This window comes from Mobula hypostoma, chromosome 4, assembly GCF_963921235.1.
Source record: "Mobula hypostoma chromosome 4, sMobHyp1.1, whole genome shotgun sequence".
In the NCBI taxonomy this organism is placed as follows: domain Eukaryota; kingdom Metazoa; phylum Chordata; class Chondrichthyes; order Myliobatiformes; family Myliobatidae; genus Mobula; species Mobula hypostoma.
Window position 1 is genome coordinate 138,480,468 of NC_086100.1, and position 18,988 is coordinate 138,499,455.

Here is an 18,988-nt window from a genome sequence, read left to right on the forward strand (position 1 = left end):
ACAACAGGAATAGAAAAGGCGTGTAAAAAGGGAAATGTTGCAATAATCATGTGGGATTTCAACATGCATGCAAATTGATAAAATCCAGAATCAGGTTTATTATCACTGGCATGTGACATAAAATTTGTTAACTTAGCAGCAGCGGTTCAATGCAATACATAATCTAGCAGAGACAGAAAAAATAAATAAAAACAATAATAATAATAAATAAACAAGTAAATCAATTACGTATGTTGAATAGATTAAAAACAGAAATACTGTTTTTTTTTTAAAAAGTGAGGTAATGTCCAAAGACTCAATGTCCATTTAGGAATCGGATGGCAGAGGGGAAGAAGTTGTTCCTGAATCGCTGAGTGTGTGCCTTCAGGCTTCTGTACCTCCTGCCTGGTGGTAACAGTGAGAAAAGGGCATGCCCTGGGTGCTGGAAGTCCTTAATAATGGACGCTGCCTTTCTGAGACACCGATCCCTGAAGATGTCCTGGGTACATTGTAGCCTAGTGCCCAAGATGGAGCTGACTAGATTTACAACCTTCTGCAGCTTCTTTCAGTCCTGTGCAGTAGCCCTGCCCCCCATACCAAACAGTGATGCAGCCTGTCAGAATGCTCTCCATGGTACAACTATGGACGTTTTTAAGTGTATTTGTTCACATTCAAATCTCTTCAAACTCCTAATAAAGTACAGCTGCTGTCTGTCTTGCCTTCTTTATAACCACATCGATATGTTGGGACCAGGTTAGATCCTCAGAGATCTCGACACCCAGGAACTTGAAGCTGCTCACTCTCTTCACTTTTGATCCCTCTATGAGGATTGGTATGTGTTCCTTCGAATTACCCTTCCTGAAGTCCACAATCAACTCTTTCATCTTACTGACATTGAGTGCCAGGTTGTTACTGCAGCACTATTCCACTAGTTGGCATATCTCACTCCTGTACGGCCTCTCGTCACCACCTGAGATTCTACCAACAATGGTTGTAGCATCAGCAAATTTATAGATGGTATTTGAGCTATGCCTAGCCACACAGTCATGTGTATACAGAGAGTAGAGCAGTGGGCTAAGCACACACCCCTGAAGTGCGCCAGTGTTGATGATCAGCGAGGAGGAGATGTTATCACCAATCCGCACAGACTGTGGTCTTCTGGTTTGGAAGTCGAGGATCCAATTACAGAGGGAGATACAGAGGCCCAGGCTCTGCAACTTCTCAGGATTGTGGGAATGATGGTATTAAATGCTGAGCTATAGTCGATGAATAGCATCCTGACATAGATGTTTGTGTTGTCCAGGTGGTCTAAAGCTGTGTGGAGAGCCATTGAGATTGTGTCTGCGGTTGACCTATTGTGGTAATAGGCAAATTGCAGTGGGTCCAGGTCCTTGCTGAGGCAGAAGTTCAGTCTAGTCATGACCAACCTCTCGAAGCATTTCATCACTGTTGATGTGAGTGCTACATAATATACAGGAGAAAAAATAAATAAATAAAATTAAACTAATAATAATAATAAATAAATAAATTACAGTATACGTATATTGAATTTATTTTAAAAACGTGCAAAAACAGAAATACTGTATATTAAAAAAAGTGAGGTAGTCCAAGGGTTCAATGTCCATTTAGGAATCAGATGGCAGAGGGGAAGAAGCTGTTCCTGAATTGCTGAGTGTGTGCCTTCAGGCTTCTGTACCTCCTACCTGACGGTAACAGTGAGAAAAGGGCATGCCCTGGGTGCTGGAAGTCCTTAATAATGGACGCAGCCTTTCTGAGACATCACTCCTTGAAGATGTCCTGGGTACTTTGTTGGCTAGTACCCAAGATGGAGCTGACTAGATTTACAACCCTCTGCAGTTTCTTTCCGTCCTGTGCAGTAGCCCCCCCCCCCACAATACCAGACTATGACGCAGCCTGTCAGAATACTCTCCACGGTATATCAGTTGGTGCTGGATCCCAAGAAAGGGATTTGTAGAATGCTTTTTAGAGCATGTTGTGGTTGAGCACACTAGGGGAACAGCAATTCTGGATTGGGTGTTATGTAATGACCCAGATTTACTTTGGAAACTTAAGACAAAGGAACCCTTAGGAGACAGTGAACATAATATAATCGAATTCACCCTGCAGCTTGAGAAGAAGGTGGTAAAATTGAACATATTAGTATTACAATGAAATAAAGGGAATTACAGATGCATGAGAGAGCTTCTGGTAGCTGAAAAAGTTGTGGGAGCATTGGCAACAATCTATCAAGAATCACTGGATTCTGAAATGGTTCCTGAGGATTGGAAAATTGCAAATGTCACTCCACTCTTTAAGAAGAGAGGGAGGCAGAAGAAAGGCAATTATAAGTCAGTTAGCTCAACTTCAGTGGTTTGGAAAGATGTTGGACTTGATTATTAAGGATATTTAGAGCACATGATAAAATAGGCCAAAGTCAGCATGGTTTTCTAAAGGGGAAATCTTCCCTGATTAGAATCTATTAGAATTCTTTGATAGCATAACAGGCAGGATAGACAAAGAGAGTCAGTGGATGTTGTTTATTTGAATTTTCAGAGGGCCTTTAATAAGGCTGCCTTAACAAGATAAGAGCCCAGAGTATTATGGGAACGATACTAGAATGGATAAAAGGTTGGCTTACTGGCAGGAGGCAAAGAGTGGGAATAAAGGGGGCCTTTTCTGGCTGGCTGCTGGTGAATAGTGGTACACCGCAAGGGTCAGTGTTGGGACTGCTTCTTTTCACGTTGTATGTCAATGATTTGGATGAAGGAATTGATGGCTTGTGGCCAAGTTTGCAGTCGATACAAAGATAAGTGGAGGAGCAGGTAGTGTTGAAGCAGCAGGCTGTCTGCAGAAGGACTTAAACAGTTTTGGGGATTGTGCAAAGAAGTGGCAGATGAATATAATATTGGGAAGTGCATGGTTACACACTTTGGCAGAAGGAATAAAGGCCTGGACTATATTGTAAATGGAGAGAAAATTCAAAAAAGAGTTGCAGATTCTTATGCAGGGTTCCCTGAAGGTTAACTTGCAGGTTTAGTCAGGGATAAGGGAGACAAATTCAATATTAGCATTCATTTCAAGAGGACTAAAATACAAAAACAAAGATGTAATGCTGAGGCTTTATAAAGCACTGGTCAGACAGCACTTGGAGTATTCTAAGCAGCTCTGGGCTCCTTACCTATGAAAAGATGTGCTGGCATTGGTGAGGTTCCAGAGGAGGTTTGTGGAAATGATCTCAAGAATAAAAGGGTCAACATATGAGGAGTGTTTGATAGCTCTGCACTTGTACTCGCTGGAGTCGAGAAGAAATGGGGGGGGGTGGGGGGCAGATCTCATTGCAACCTATTGAATGTTAAAAGGCCTCGATAGAGTGGATGTGGAAGTGATTTTCCTATTGGGGGAAGTCTAGGACCAGAGAACACAGCCTCAGAATTGAGAGACGTCATTTAGAACAGAGATGAGGAAAATTTCCTTAGCTAGGGCATGGTGAATCTGTAGAATTCATTGCCACAGACAGCTGTGCAGGCCAAGTCATTTGGTATATTTAAGGTGGAGGTTGATAGGTTCTTGATTAATCAGGGGATCAAAGGTTATGAGGAGAAGGCAGGAGGATCCGGTTGAGAGGGATAGTAGATCAGCCATGATGGAATGGCCGAGCAGACATGCTGGGCCGAATGGCTTAATTTTGCTCCTATGTCTTTTTGTCTAATACAGGGAGGTTGAAGTTACTTGCCTCACTGTTTATACAATATGAATACATACCTCCTTGGGGTTTTAGTTTTCCCACCACCAATTTTGCAAGCTCAAGCAATATTTCATGATATACACAAGAGATTCTGCAATTCTTGGAAGTCCAGAGTAACACAAACACACAAAATGCTGGAGGAACTCAGCAGGTCAAGTGGCATCTATGGAGAGGAATTAACGGTCAACGTTTTGAGCTGAGACCTTTCATGAGGACCAAATTCGTATGAAGGGCCTTGGACTGAAATGTTGACTTTCCATAGTTGCACCAGCTATTTACAAAATCTTCTTAACAACTGACTTCATCTATTTTTGCCGATGTACTTTGTGTTTTTGCCAGCACAAAAGTGTCGGTACATTATGTATAATAGCAACAGATTGTGCCTGGCATACATTTGCTTACATACTGTCACTTCTGCACATGTTCTGCTACTATTCTGCCTGTTTTGCACAGAGATGAAATGCTGAGCTGGCTTTGATCATTTTGCCTATCAAATCAGATGCCATATAATCCTGAAAGATCATGAGTTCAAAAATAGCAAATGCTGGAGGCTATTATAAATGATAACAGCGCACCAAGACATTATTAATGGAATTAGAAAAGGTCAACATGAATCAGCCATAATCATACTAAATGGTAGACAAGGCTCAAAGGGCTAAATTACCTATTCCTGCTCCTATTTCACTGTACTTTGTCTCCTCGTGTGATATACCGTTTATGAATAGATACACGTTCTCCCATCCTTCCTCTTCGTCGGGAAATTAGATCACTTAGCTCTTTATTCATTTTCTAGTTCCAAGCAACATTGGAGAAGCAAACATTTGTGATTGCAATGGTAAAGCAGTCTTCTCTAACCACAGCAGCCCTCCTGGGGAAGTGACTCCCAGAGAGCTGTTAGGAAGGGAGTTTTAGGATAAAGGACCAGAGATACGTGTACAAGTAAGGATGGTGTGGAATGAACATTGAAAATGGACAGGTTGGTAGATTAGATGACGACCAGAAATGAGGGAGAGAAACTATGATGGTGGGGGGGGGGGGACTGGAAAGTACAGAGAATAAAATTGGATCCTATTAGTGTAAATGTAGGTGCTTCATAATCCGTATGGATTCAGTAGGATGAAGGGCTTGTTTTTGTGCTGTATCTCTGCTACTGTATGACTTTTACAAGCACTGATCATTTACAAGGCAACTATATTTCCCAGCTGCACTTGTAGCAACAAATCTGACCCAACCCCAATGACTTAAACATGAAATTGCACAGAATATATTTCCAAAGATATCATTTACTTCTTTGATATTGCCAAATGACCACTGTACTCCTTAATATTTCTCCAGCACACAGACACCCTTTAATCACTGGGTTATTTCTTCCCACAACAAAATCAGCAGAGCAAAGCTGAAGACTTAGTTGTGTGATACTGTTCAACCGATACTTCATCACCAGTCAAAGAAGCAGTGTAATTAAGATTTGTATCCCTTTTGAAGAGTAATTTTTGTAATTTCCCTTCCATTCTTTTAATGATTAGGGCTGTTGGTAATTTAAATGATGTTCAATGTTTTCCACATTTTCATTCTCTCAGAAACATTGTGAAAGACAGAAAGCTAATTTGCGAATTCGCTATAGACCTTCCCTTTTTCAACATATGGGAACACATTCTTCTTTGGCTGGAAAAATTCAGAATCTGAAGGTATGTAGAAGTGTCTGTGTAGTGAAAGGTTACTTTGATTTGTGCTACCTAAGACCAGTTCAAAGTAAAGCAGTACAGTTAAAGCATCAGAGTCTTTCTCCATCACATATATCTCCACCATAAGTTCTGCATTTGACGGTGAGTCCAGTTACATAAGAAATGGGAGCAGGAGTAGGCCATCCTGCTCTGCCTCTCAAAAAGATCTGGCCATGGATTCAGCTCCATTGACTAGCCTTTTCCCCATAAATTCTCTGCTATGCAAAAATCTATCTAGCTGTTTCTTAAATATATTTAATGAGGTAGCCTCTACTGCTTCCCTGGGCAGAGAATTCCATAGGTTCACTACTCTCTGGAAAAAGCAGTTTCACCTCATTTCCATCCTATTTTTATTCCGCTGAATTTTGAGACTATGTCCCTTAGTTTACCAAACAACTTTTCTGTTTCTATCTTATCTATCCCTTTCAAAATTTTATGCTCCTATAAAATCCTCTCACATTCTTTTGGATTCCAGCAAGTATGGAACATAATGGTTGACCACTGGAAAATTCCACTCTTGGTGGATAGAGAGGAGGCACTCAACGAAGCAGTCCCCCAGTTTACTTTGTATCTCACAAATGTAGAGGAGGCCACATTGAGAGCACCAGATACAGTAGACTACCCCAACAGATTTGCAGATGGAGTGTTGCTTCACCTGGGAGGACAGTCTGGGGCCCTGAATGGATGTAGGGAGGAGGTGAATGGACAGGTGTATCATTTCAGTCACTTGAACAGATAATTCCAGGAAGGAGATTAGTGGGGAGGGATCAATGAAAAAGGTAATTATGGAGGGAGAAGTCCATGCGGAAAGTGGAGAGTTGGGGGGGAGGACCTGCATGGTGGTTGGATCTGGTTGAAAATGTGGAGAATGATGTATTGGATGCAGAGGTTCATGGGGTGGTGGGTGAGCAGAAGAGGAACTCTATCTCAGTTAAGGTGGCGGGAAGATGGGGTGAGCATGGATGTCTGGGAAATGGAGGAAATACATACATGGCCAGCAATAGTGGAGGAAGAGAAACCCCTTTCTTTGAAGAAGGAGGGCATCTCTGATGTCCTGAAGGAAAGCCTCACCCTGGAAAGAAATGTGGCAAAAGTGAAGGAACTAAGAAAAGGGAAAAGCATTTTTACAGAAGACAGGGTCGGTAGAAGTATAGTCAAGATAGCCATGGGATTCAGTTGGCTTATAAAAGATATCAGTAAACACGAGGATCTGCAGATGCTGGAAATTCAAGCAACACACACAAAATGCTGGTGGAACGCAGCAGGCCAGGCAGCACCTATAGGAAGAGGTACAGGCGACGTTTCGGGCCGAGACCCTTCATCAGGACTAACTGAAAGAAGAGATAGTAAGAGATTTGAAAGTGGGAAGGGGAGGGAGAAATCCGAAATGATAGGAGAAGACAGGAGAGGGAGGGATGGAGCTAAGTGCTGGAAAGTTGATTGGCAAAAGGGATACAAGGCTGGAGAAGGGACAGGATCATGGGATAGGAGGCCTAGGGAAAGAGAAAGGGGGAGGGGAGCCTAGAGGAAGATGGAGAGCAGGCAAGGAGTTATAGTGAGAGGGACAGAGGGAGAAAGAGAGGAAAAAAAGGGGAAAAATAAAAAATAATAAATAAACAAATAAGGGATGGGGTAAGAAGGGGAGGAGGGGCATTAATGGAAGATACAGAAGTCAATGTTCATGTCATCAGGTTGGAGGCTACCCAGACAGGATATAGGTTGTTGAATATAAGATATCGGTAGACAGTTTGTCTCCAGAGACAGACACAGAGAGACTGAGAAATGGGAAAAAGGTGACAGAAATGGACTGAGTGAATTTAAGGGCAGGGTGGAAGTTGGAGACAAAATTAATGAAATTGATGAGCATAGCATGAGTGCATGAAGCAGCACCAATGCAATTGTCAATGAGTTGGGAGCATTACCAGGAAGGGTTTGGAACATGGACTGTTCCACATAGCCTACAAAAAGGCAGGCTTAGCTGGTGCTCATGCAGGTGCCTATGGCTACCCCTTCAGTTTAAAGAAAGTGAGGGGAGCCAAAGGAGAAATTGTTGAGGGTGAAGACCAGTTTCACCAGATGGAGGAGAGTGGTGGTGGAGGAGAACTGGTCAGGTCTGTTGTTCAGAAAGAATCAGGGAGTTTTAAGGTCTTCTTGTTGGGGGATAGAAACATATAAAGTTTGGACATCCATGGTAGAAATGAGGAGGTCAGGACCAGGGGATTGAAAGTTGTTGAGGAGATCAAGACGATGTGGTGTCACCAATGTAGAAGGGAAGGGAGTGAAACAAGGGGTAGAACAGAGTCGAGGTAGACAGACACATCTTCAGTGGGGCAGGAATAGTCAGAAACATTGGGCCTACCTGGACAGTCAGGTTTGTGGATTTTGGGTAGGAGATAGAAATGAGCAGCGCAGGGCAAAGGGGATTATGGGTTTGGTGGCAGTGGATGGGAGAGCTCCAGAGTTGATGATGTTAGTGATGGTGTAGGTGACAGTGGCCTGATGGTCCAGAATGTGGTCCTTTTTAAGGTATAAGTAAGAGGTGTTTGAGATATGCCACAGCCTCAGCAAGGTAGACGTCAGTCCTCCATGCTATAACAGCACCCCCTTTGTCTTTGGGCTTTATGGTGAAGTTGAGATTGGCGCAGATAGAGTGAAGGGCAGTTCATTCAGAGGAGGTAGGGTTCAAGGAGGAGAGAGGAATTCTGAAGTCGAACTGGTTGATGTCTCGTCAGCAATTAGAGGTGAAAAGATCCAAAACAGGCAGAGAACCAGACCAAGGAGCCCAAGAGGAGGAGGAGGAGAGTTTGAGATGGGAGAAGGGGCCATTGGTATGGGGTGCGGAATCCTTGCCAAAGAAGACAGAAACAGAAATGATGGAAGGAGGGCTTGGCACTTTGGTGGGTGCAGAACTCACTCAGTGTGAGCAAAGGGGGACAAACATAAAGCCTTTGCTGAGGACAGAATGTTCTGCCTCAGAGACAGGAAGGTTGTAGGGTACAGTGAAGCCACAGTAGGGATTACAGCAGGGATCAGAGTTGTGGCGGGGGGGGAGAGTTGGTTGTATCAGAAAAAGCGGGAAGATTGGGCTGTTCAGGGAAGGTAGGGTGGGAGGAAGATGGAGACTGTGAGGATCAAAGAGGTGACGGGGAGCCTGAGAGATATGGGGTTGCAGAGTGGTTGTGGGACTAGGAGTGCCCATGGGCCCAGTGGCAGCAAGGAAGACTTCGACCTGGAGGTGGTGGTGGCTGAGGACTGGGCTGGTGCCAGAGCTGGAGGCCATGTAATTCATGTTCTGAAGGTGTCTGGGATCGATGGAACCAGAATTGGCGACAGTGGTATTTGCAGTCTGGAGCTGCACAGGGCCACTGGAGCTGGAGTTGGCAATGGTGATATCCGCTAGTCCATAGGTATCCAGGGCTATCAGAACTGGAGTTGGAGATGGTGGAATTCATGGTCCGGAGGTCTGTGATTGAATTGAAGTCGGAGCATGAGGCAGCAATGGACGTTGTCTGAAGATGGTGACCTTCCGATCCTTCCTAGATGTGAGGAAGGTGAAGAACCAGCAGCTGACAGCATGGATCCAGCAGTGGGTGAAATGTCAGAGAAGTCCATGGCAGGCAGAGGAGAATGAGACCCAGACCTGAGACAGACCCCACAGGTATGTCCACATAGCGGACAGCGTGGCACGTACAATTCGGAGAGAGAAGCAATCAAATGCAGCTACCTGAGATCCTCAGTGGTCCAGACTGGGAGGCCTTCAAGTGGAGCAGGAAGCCATGTGGAGCAAGATAGTGGCAAAGAAAAGTACCCAGGAAGAATATGTGGCCAAAGTAGTGAGTCTGGTGAGCACATGGTCGATATGACAGAGGGCAGCAGAGATCACAGAGGGGGAGCAATGAGAGAGGGTCTAACGGAACATCTCCAGGGTAGGTATACCTCAATGAGACTTCGCAGTGGAGCAGCAAATCGTAAACACAAGAGATTCTTATCATTCAACTCATAAATAGAAAAAAATTCCTCTTTAATCCACATTAGTTCTACCCTCCTCACTCCAGTTATTGTTCCATTCTTCCCACACAAGTAGAGCATCTTGGGGTTTTCCTTAATCCTACTCACCTAGGTCTTCTAAATCCCTTTTTAAGCTCTTTCCTGGCCACCTTATGACTGTCAAGAGTCTGGTATGATCATTGTTTCCTAAATCTTAAGTATGCTTCCTCCTTCTTCTTGACATGATGTTCTACCATGGGTTCGTCCATGTCAACCATGAGTTCTTCATCCTTTCCTTGCCTCAAACAGACAAACCTATCCAGAACCAGATGTCTAAATCTCTCCTTGTGGGCTAAACCCCTAATCTCTGCAATCAGCCTTGTGAATCCCTACACCACCGTCAAAGCTAGTTCTGCAAGTGGAGAGACTAAAACTGCATGCAATAAAGTTCTTCTTTCTGTGTCTGAAATTGTAAATTATCTTATATCAGGTACTTTCATTCTGTTATAGTTTAGAACACTTCTTTGTAAACAATTTTGGTTCTTCTTAATCACCTTGTGTGTTTTCCTCACTGAAGTCATTGATTAGCAAAGACCTGAAAATAAAGCTCAAGATCATTTTCAAAATAACAGGCTAAAAGAAATTCTGACTCAAATTAATTTATTTATTAAATGTACATCAAAACAGACAGTGAAATGCGCTGTTTGCATTAACAACCAACAGACCCCAAGGATGAGCTGGGTAGCCTGTGCATTCTGGTGCCAACAGAGCATGCCCACAATGCTTGGCAGAACAACACAGAACACAACATGTAACAAAGCAGCAACAGCAAAGCAAATCCCTTTGCTCCATCCCACACATTCACAGTCCTCCAACACCTCCCAGGCCAAACGTCCGGGTCTCCAGCCTCCAATCTCATGGACTCGCAGTCAATGGGCCTCCTTCCTCAGTGGACTTCAGACTCATAGACCTACGGCCTGGGCCACTGGGCTTCAGTTCCTGGATGTGATTAACCTTTAGACTTCAATCTTCAATCCCAGGACCAGCTGATGATGGGACTTTGGACTTAAGGCCTCGAACTCTGGCCACGCCGACTCGCATGTGTAGGGGGTCACCGGCTCTTGTGCCTCCTGTTCCCATGGACATTGATATTGGGACCTATCAATCTGGGAGGACTTACTGACCTGGTGGGCTACCAGACCTCGTCCTTGCTGGTCCTCATACAGCACCTGAAACACCCACATCCACAAATGTCCATTGTCACACAGTTACATTGCCATCCTTTGAGCACGGAGAGGAGGCCTAAATTTCGTATGTCCTATATCAGCCATCCACCTCACTGGTACTTGAATAAGGAGCAGAGGCCTGGACTTGGCCTGACCTCAAATTTCCACATACCTGTCCTTAAACCATAATCTGACCTCTAACACTCCACTCTGCCCAATACCATCCCTATAAGTTTAAAAAAACTAATACTGACGTGAAAATGCATTGGTTCCAGTTGGCTGTTAATCTTTTAACAAGAAAGTTACTATGCATAGTGTAGGTCGACTTTCTAGCTGTAGTGAGGGTCATTTACAAGAATCAAGCAAAGGGTGATATATTACAACTTTCAGAGCTGTTGGCATTCTATTTAGGTTGGAATATCAGTTTTATTTAGCTTTACTAAAGCATTAGCACAAAGGATTTAATTTTCAGACATACCTCCAACCTACAGGTGGAATACTAACATAAATCTATGGTTTTCCATCCTTCCCTTAAAATGAGACGGGAGAATTAATACCATACAACCTTAGCATGCTAGTAGCTGCAAATGTTTTGATGCTTATTTTGAAAAGTTGACTGTTTCCAAGCTGTACCTGCTTGTGAATAGCTATGATTTATGGTTTTCAAGTACTTATCGTAATCTTTTTGTTTCAAATTAAAGGATAAGGATTTTAATAAACAATTATTACTTAAGAGGCATTCGAATCCTACTGCAGAATTAACAACCAGCTTGAAAATCTACCAACATTATAGTCTGGAGAAGGCCTACAAAGGAGAAGATTTCTTCTGGGCATATACTCCAGTGGCAGGGGACTTCATCAAATTTAAGTTCTACCAGCCACTGAAAGTTGAAAGGTTGGTTCAATCTTGTATTGTGTAGACATATTTCATAGATTGCCAAAATCACTCACCCATATTCACTTCAATTTAGGTTGCTAATTGTTCTTACCATTTACACTGTGAAGTTATTTACCTCTGTTTCCTAGGATTACTTCCTATTTCATCTCAAAATTATGTATAATTTTACTTAGAAGTTAGCAGAAGAGTTGAAGCTCTACAATATGACTTTAAAACTGTCTAGTTACATGCTGGTGCACTAATAAACATCAGCAAAGTTGTGTGGCAATTGTAGCTCATGTCCATGATTTTTCACATTATACTTTAATTTTGATCAGAAAGAAGAACTTAGTCATATAGCCTTGTCATTGAGTCCATGCAACAACATTGGTATGGCAGTCCAATACCTTTCCTATAGATCCCTACCTTGTTGTACCTTCTATATGTGCTCTACTATAAAGAATCAAGTGCCTGTAAAAGTAAAAAGATATTTCATGTTCTCAATGTTCCTTTGAGGAGGTTCTCAGAGCAATGAGTTATAGATTGGTTTGTGCAGATTTGTAAGTAGGTTACCTGCTTACACCTTCATCATGAGCAGAGTAATTGGTCACTTTGGCTGTGAAAGGCACTTGTTTCAAAAATAGTAGTGGCAGATGAAACAGAATGCTCTCAGATATTTAACAAGAAATAACAACTCAATTGTCATTTGTGGAATGATTTACTAGCACAAGATTATATTTTCTGGAAAGATAGGAAAAACAGGTGAAAAGAAATTAAGAAAAATTTTATCATTATCTCAATAATCGGTCAAATGTTTTTAATGTTACATCAGCAGAAAATTATATCTCTGAGTAAATTAATACATATTTTTAAAGTGAAGCATTTATGTTTAATTCTAACCTGGTACCCAATGAAAATACATAAGAGAGTAGGTGAGGGTGGTGGATTACTGGGGGTAGATTAAAATAAAGACGAATGTTGCAGGTGGGCATGGACCACATTAAATTCAAGTCATGTTTCACTACTTTAATTCACTCCAACTTTGAGATAGAATCACAATTTAAAGAAGCTGGAAGTCTAAGTGTAATGTTTTGGAAGGTCAGCTGGTAGTTGACATGCTCCTAAACATCTCTTTCTCCAACTTCTCTAGTATCCACCTATCGAAGCTAACCGCTTCTGAATATTCCCATTGGCTCCATGTGTAGGCCTCTGCAACTCTAGCCATTACTTTCTATTCAGCCTTATGGCAAGATGCATTCAATCTAGGTATAATTAGACAAGATTGGGTGATAAAACAGCTGAAAGTTTACACAGTTGAGTCAGAACCTCACACACCCTTTTCAAACCACTGGGAAGACCAGGGGTTAATTAATTAACTGGAAAATAAATGGCTGTTCTATGTATTTTTGAAATTATGATCTTTTGGAAGACTTTCTGGATTTTGATACACTCTTTGTTTATTGTAACATTCTGGTCACATAAAGATGGGAGGAAAGAAAAACGAAACATAGCATTCTTTTAAAAGTGAGCTTTCTTATGTCTCGAGGTGCTAGCTCATAATACTTAACAGATTGATTGATAATTCTTTTTTTCCAGTTAGTTTAACAAAAAGATTAACCCATTCCAAATAGGTTAGCACTGATTAAAGTTGTAGAAAGAAGGAATTCTGCAAAAGGAGCCAATCATTTACCTGCTGGCATCATATAGATTAACATAATGATACCATGCATCGGATATCAATGTAGTTATAAAGAAGGCAAGACAGCGGCTATACTTTATTAGGAGTTTGAAGAGATTTGGCATGTCAACAAATACACTCAAAAACTTCTATAGTTGTACTGTGGAGAGCATTCTGACAGGCTGCATCACTGTCTGGTATGGAGGAGCTACTGCACAGGACCAAAAGAAGCTGCAGAAGGTTGTAAGTCTAGTCAGCTTCATCTTGGGTACTAGACTACAAAGTATCCAGGACATCTTCAGGGAGCGGTGTCTCAGAAAGGCAGCGTCCATTATTAAGGACCTCCAGCACCCAGGGCATGCCCTTTTCTCACTGTTATCATCAGGTAGGAGGTACAGAAGCCTGAAGGCACACACTCAGCGATTCAGGAACAGCTTCTTCCCCTCTGCCATCTGATTCCTAAATGGACATTGAAGCTTTGGACACTACCTTTATTTTAACATACAGTATTTCCGTTTTTCCACTTTTTAAAATCTATTTAATACACATAATTGATTTACTTGTTTATTTATTATTATGTTTTAGTTTTTTTTTCCTCTCTACTAGATTATGTATTGCATTGAATTGCCGGTGCTAAGTTAACAAATTTCACGTCACATGCCGGTGATAAAAAATCTGATTCTGATATAACAATTTCACAGCAACAGTAAAAGTCTGGTATATTTTCTCTCTCAATCTCTATTTTTGTGACCTTTGCTTCACAGATATCTTTTTAGAAGTGGTGACATAGAGCACCCAGGCGATAAACTTGTTAATACAACAGTGGAGGTTCTACCGGCTAATGTAAGTGTATCAGTAGCAAGCACTAAATCCAAAACTCCTTCACTTCTGCAACAATTTTGCCTTTTTCCACTCTGCAGCTCACTGGTCCTGACTCCAAGCTCTTGAGTTTGAGTGAGAGGTAGCCCTTGCAAATCTCATTGGAAAATACAACCTTGAAAGACAACTTCAATGTTGTACACTGCAGAATTAATCTGATATTCATTGATGCTACTGGTTTTATGAAAATAGTGTGAGACCAAGAAAATGTTCTCTCCCATTGTGTTTTTGTACAGGGATCAAAGAGCCAGGCTGATGAATCAGTAACAGCCATTAAAACTAGACAATCTGTCTGTACAACTGATTCATTAGTCAGGCTCTGTAATGAGAACTATAAATGGAGGTTGGCATTCAAGTAACCCTGCTGTTCTCCAACATTATAATGGTTCTAGTTAAAAATGTAGTGAGATGCTCTCTGCCATACTATGCTCAGTTTTTAGGATACATATCCAAATATAAAGACTTTAAGCCTTAGTTTTACTGTGTTGACACTATTTTAATTATCATATGACTGGAGAACCAATATACTGTATCGAAATTGATCACATCACTGTACATCAATGATGAAAACCTTTAATTCTACAGGTTCATTGACAAGGTTTCATGATAAAATATTTTTGATCTTTCTCCTAATTGAAGTTGAAAAAATCTAATCTGCTCTTTGTTTGAAAAGAGCAGATTAGAAAAGCTTGAGCATGTAGATATTAAGAAAGAGGATGTGCTAGAGCTTTTGGAAAGCATCAAGTTGGATAAGTTACCGGATGAGATGTACCCCAGGCTACCGTGGGTGGCGAGGGAGGAGATTGCTGAGCCTCCGACGATGATCCTTGAATCATCAATGGGGATGGGAGAGGCTCCGGTGGATTGGAGGGTTGCAGATGTTGTTCCTTTATTCAAGAAAGGGAGTAGAGATAGCCCAGGAAATTATAGACCAGTGAGTCTTACTTCAGTGGTTGGTAAGTTGATGGAGAAGATCCTGAGAGGCAGGATTTATAAACATTTGGAGAGGTATAACATGATTTAGGAATAGTCAGCATGGCTTTGTCAAGGGCAGGTTGTGCCTTACGAGCCTGATTGAATTTTTTGAGGATGTGACTAAACACATTGATGAAGGAAGAGCAGTAGATGTAGTGTATATGGATTTCAGCAAGGCATTTGATAAGGTACCCCATGCAAGGCTTATTGAGAAAGTAAGGAAGCATGGGATCCAAGGGGACATTGCTTTGTGGATCCAGAACTGGCTTGCCCACAGAAGGCAAAGAGTGGTTGGAAACGGGTCATATTCTGCATGGAGGTCAGTGACCAGTGGTGTGCCTCAGGGATCTGATCTGGGACCCTTACTCTTCGTGATTTTTATAAATGACCTAGATGAGGAAGTGGAGGGATGGGTTAGTAAGTTTGCTGATGACACAAAGGTTGGAGGTATTGTGGATAGTGTGGAGGGCATGTCAGAGGTTACAGCAGGACATTGATAGGATGTAAAACTATGCTGAGAAGTGGCAGATGGAGTTCAACCCAAATAAGTGTGAAGTGGTTCATTTTGATAGGTCAAATATGATGGCAGGATATAGTATTAATGGTAAGACTCTTGGCAGTGTGGAGGATCAGAGGGATCTTGGGGTCCCAGTCCATAGGATGCTCAAAGAAGCTGCACAGGTTGACTCTGTGATTAAGAAGGCATATGGTGTATTGGCCTTCATTAATTGTGGAATTGATTTAGAAGCCGAGAGGTAATGTTGCAGCTATATAGGACCCTGGTCAGATCCCACTTGGAGTACTGTGCTTAGTTCTAGTCGCCTCACTACAGGAAGGATGTGGAAGCCATAGAAAGGGTGCAGAGGAGATTTACAAGGATGTTGCCTGGATTGGGAGCATGCCTTATGAAAACAGGTTGAGTGAACTCAGCCTTGTCTCCTTGGAGCGACGGAGGATGAGAGGTGACCTGATAGAGGTGTATAAGATGATGAGAGGCATTTATCATGTGGATAGTCAAACGCTTTTTCCCAGGGCTGAAATGGTTGCCACAAGAGGACACAGGTTTAAGTTGCTGGGGATTAGATACAGAGGAGATGTCAGGGATAAGCTTTTTACTCAAAGAGTGGTGAGTGTGTGGAATGGGCTGCCGGCAGTGGTGGAGGCGGATACGATAGGGTCTTTTAAGAGACTTTTGGATAGGTACATGGAGCTTAGAAAAATAGAGGGCCATGGGTAAGCCTAGTAATTTCTAAGGTAGGGACATGGTCGGCACAACTTTGCGGGCCGAAGGGCCTGTATTGTGCTGTAGGTTTTCTATGTTTCTATGTTCTATGAACCATAAGCATGTATATCTGCTGTCTTTCATGTAAAAGCAACAGAGCTAATATTTACATTGCGCAGACTGTGTTGGACCCAGAATCATATCTACGGAAGACACACTGTAATTAGGGCACCCCCTCTCCTGTTCCCCATTCAATGAGGTAGGCTTGATCAGACTGTAGACTTGACTTCACCTTTTTAGTTACCAGCAGTAACCTTTCATCTTCTTGTTAGTCAACAAGAGCTACCTCTACTGTGAAAATATTTGCTAATTTCTGCCTTTAAATAAACGACTGCTTAACTATTGCCACACCAATTTTTATACTTTCAAAACTATAATCATACAGTGGAGTGGGCAAGGTAGCACAGTAGTTAACACAATGCTTTACAGTACCAGTGACCCAGATTCAATTTCCACTGCTGCCTATAAGGAGTTTGTATGTTATTCCGGCCCGTGACCGTGTGGGTTTCCTTCCACAGTCCAAAGACATACCAGTTGGGAGGTTAATTGGTCATTTAGGCTCGAGTTAAGTCAGGGATTGCTCAAAGGACCAAAGGGTGTATTCTGCACTGTATCTCAATAAATAAATAAATAACCTCCCTTCAATTCGAGCAAACTGAAAATCAGTAGGAATTATACTTAATGGAACAATCTCAATCATTCATTCTAATTGCTTTGTATGTTCTGTATTAAATGGTGAAATGAGGGATTTCTCAAATATATAACAGAAAATTCCATAATTCTGTTAAATGATTCCTTTGCAATAATGAATACTTTTTCATAATTTTTCAGGGAACTGATTTTAAGAAGAAATCTCTGTACAACAGTAGCAAAACATACTCCAAATACAAAGAAACAGATGATGGCTATTATAGGATAGGTAATATTTTTAATTACTTGTTAATTCAATAAAAAAATTATATAGTTTGGAAATGTACTTTGATATCTCCAGGTATTTGATGAAAATTACTATCAGCTCTATTAGCAGTCGAGCTCCAGGAATTTTGTATAACTTCCATTACACATAACTACATTTCAACATAGAATTAATTGGATTATTTTAGATGCCTCTGTAGTGCTTAAAGATTAAAGGACTATTGTAGCGATGTGCTACACACAGCGCTAGAATAACCACACGGAGTCGGTGAGTTAGAGTTGCGATGAAAGAGATTTATTCAAACTTCGCGGCCCGCTTTAAAGCCTTCCCCTTCTCGCCCTCCCTGGGCGGGACTACTGTGGGGAATGTATATTCCCAGACCCTTTCTGCGCGTGGGATTTTCCCCCTGCTGGTGAACATGGCCTGGCGCCCTTTTTGGGGCCAACCCTCTGCCTGCGCGTGCTGTTGTGAGCCGGTTCGTGTGTGCCAGAAAGTGGGTCGCCACATAACCCCCCCCCCCCCCAGAACCGGCGATACCTCCCCCGGTGTCCACAGTCTGGATCGGCCTCTGTTTGGGAGGTCTGCCCCTGCGCCGCGGTGCCTGAGCCTGGACCGGTTGCGCCAAGTCCACATGGGCCGGTTTGAGTCGGTCCACCGTGAATACCTCCTCTCTCCTCCCAATGTCCAGCACGAACGTGGACCCGTTGTTCCTGATCACCTTAAACGGCCCCTCATAGGGCCGCTGTAGCGGTGCCTGGTGTCCGCCCCGTCGTACAAAAAGAAACTTACAGTTCTGCAGGTCTTTGGGTACGCAGGTCGGGCTCTGTCCGTGCTGTGAAGTGGGGATGGGGGCCAGGTTACCGAGCCTCTCTCGTAGTCTGTCCAGGACTGCTGTGGGTTCTTCCTCTTGCCCCCTTGCGGCTGGTATGAACTCTCCTGGGATGACCAGGGGCGCGCCGTACACCAACTCGGCCGACGAGGTGTGTAGATCCTCCTTGGGCGCCGTGCGGATTCCGAGCAGGACCCAGGGAAGCTCGTCCACCCAGTTAGGCCCTTCCAGGCAGGCCATGAGAGCCGACTTCAGGTGACGGTGGAAACGCTCCACTAGTCCGTTCGACTGTGGGTGGTAGGCAGTTGTGTGGTGTAGCTGTGATCCTAAAAGGCTGGCCATAGCTGACCACAGGCTGGAGGTGAACTGGGCGCCCCTGTCGGAGGTAATGTGGGCTGGTACCCCGAAACGTGCTACCCAGGTTGCGATCAGTGCTCAGGCGCAGGATTCGGAGGTGGTGTCGGTGAGCGGGACTGCCTCTGGCCATCTGGTGAACCGGTCTATCATAGGAGGTACTGCGCTCCTCGTGACACTGGCAGGGGCCCCACGATATCCACATGGATATGGTCGAACCTCCGGCGGGTGGGTTCGAACTGCTGCGGTGGAGCCTTGGTGTGCCGCTGCACCTTGGCCGTTTGGCACTGCATGCACGTTTTGGCCCATTCACTGACCTGCTTACGAAGTCCATGCCACACGAACCTGTTGGAGACCAGCCGGACGGTTGTCCTGATGGAGGGGTGCACTAAGTTGTGAAGGGACTCAAAAACCCGCCAGCGCCAGGCTGCCGGGACGACGGGGCAGGGTTGGCCAGTAGCTACGTCACATAGTAGGGTCCTCTCACCTGGGCCTATGGGGAGGTCTTGAAGCTGTAAACCGGAGACTGCAGTCCTG

At 43.2% G+C, this 18,988-nt stretch overlaps 1 protein-coding gene across 1 annotated transcript in view; it reads left to right on the top strand.

Annotated features, from left to right (window-relative positions):
- LOC134345637 (alpha-1,3-mannosyl-glycoprotein 4-beta-N-acetylglucosaminyltransferase B-like) overlaps positions 1 to 18,988 on the top strand; it is a 175,030-nt gene that overhangs the window by 146,843 nt on the left and 9,199 nt on the right. Inside the window, exons 10-13 of the mRNA XM_063046630.1 lie at positions 5,305 to 5,412; positions 11,363 to 11,556; positions 13,981 to 14,059; positions 17,184 to 17,271. Coding sequence (XP_062902700.1) covers positions 5,305 to 5,412; positions 11,363 to 11,556; positions 13,981 to 14,059; positions 17,184 to 17,271 — 469 coding nt within the window. The remainder of the gene's footprint in view (positions 1 to 5,304; positions 5,413 to 11,362; positions 11,557 to 13,980; positions 14,060 to 17,183; positions 17,272 to 18,988) is intronic.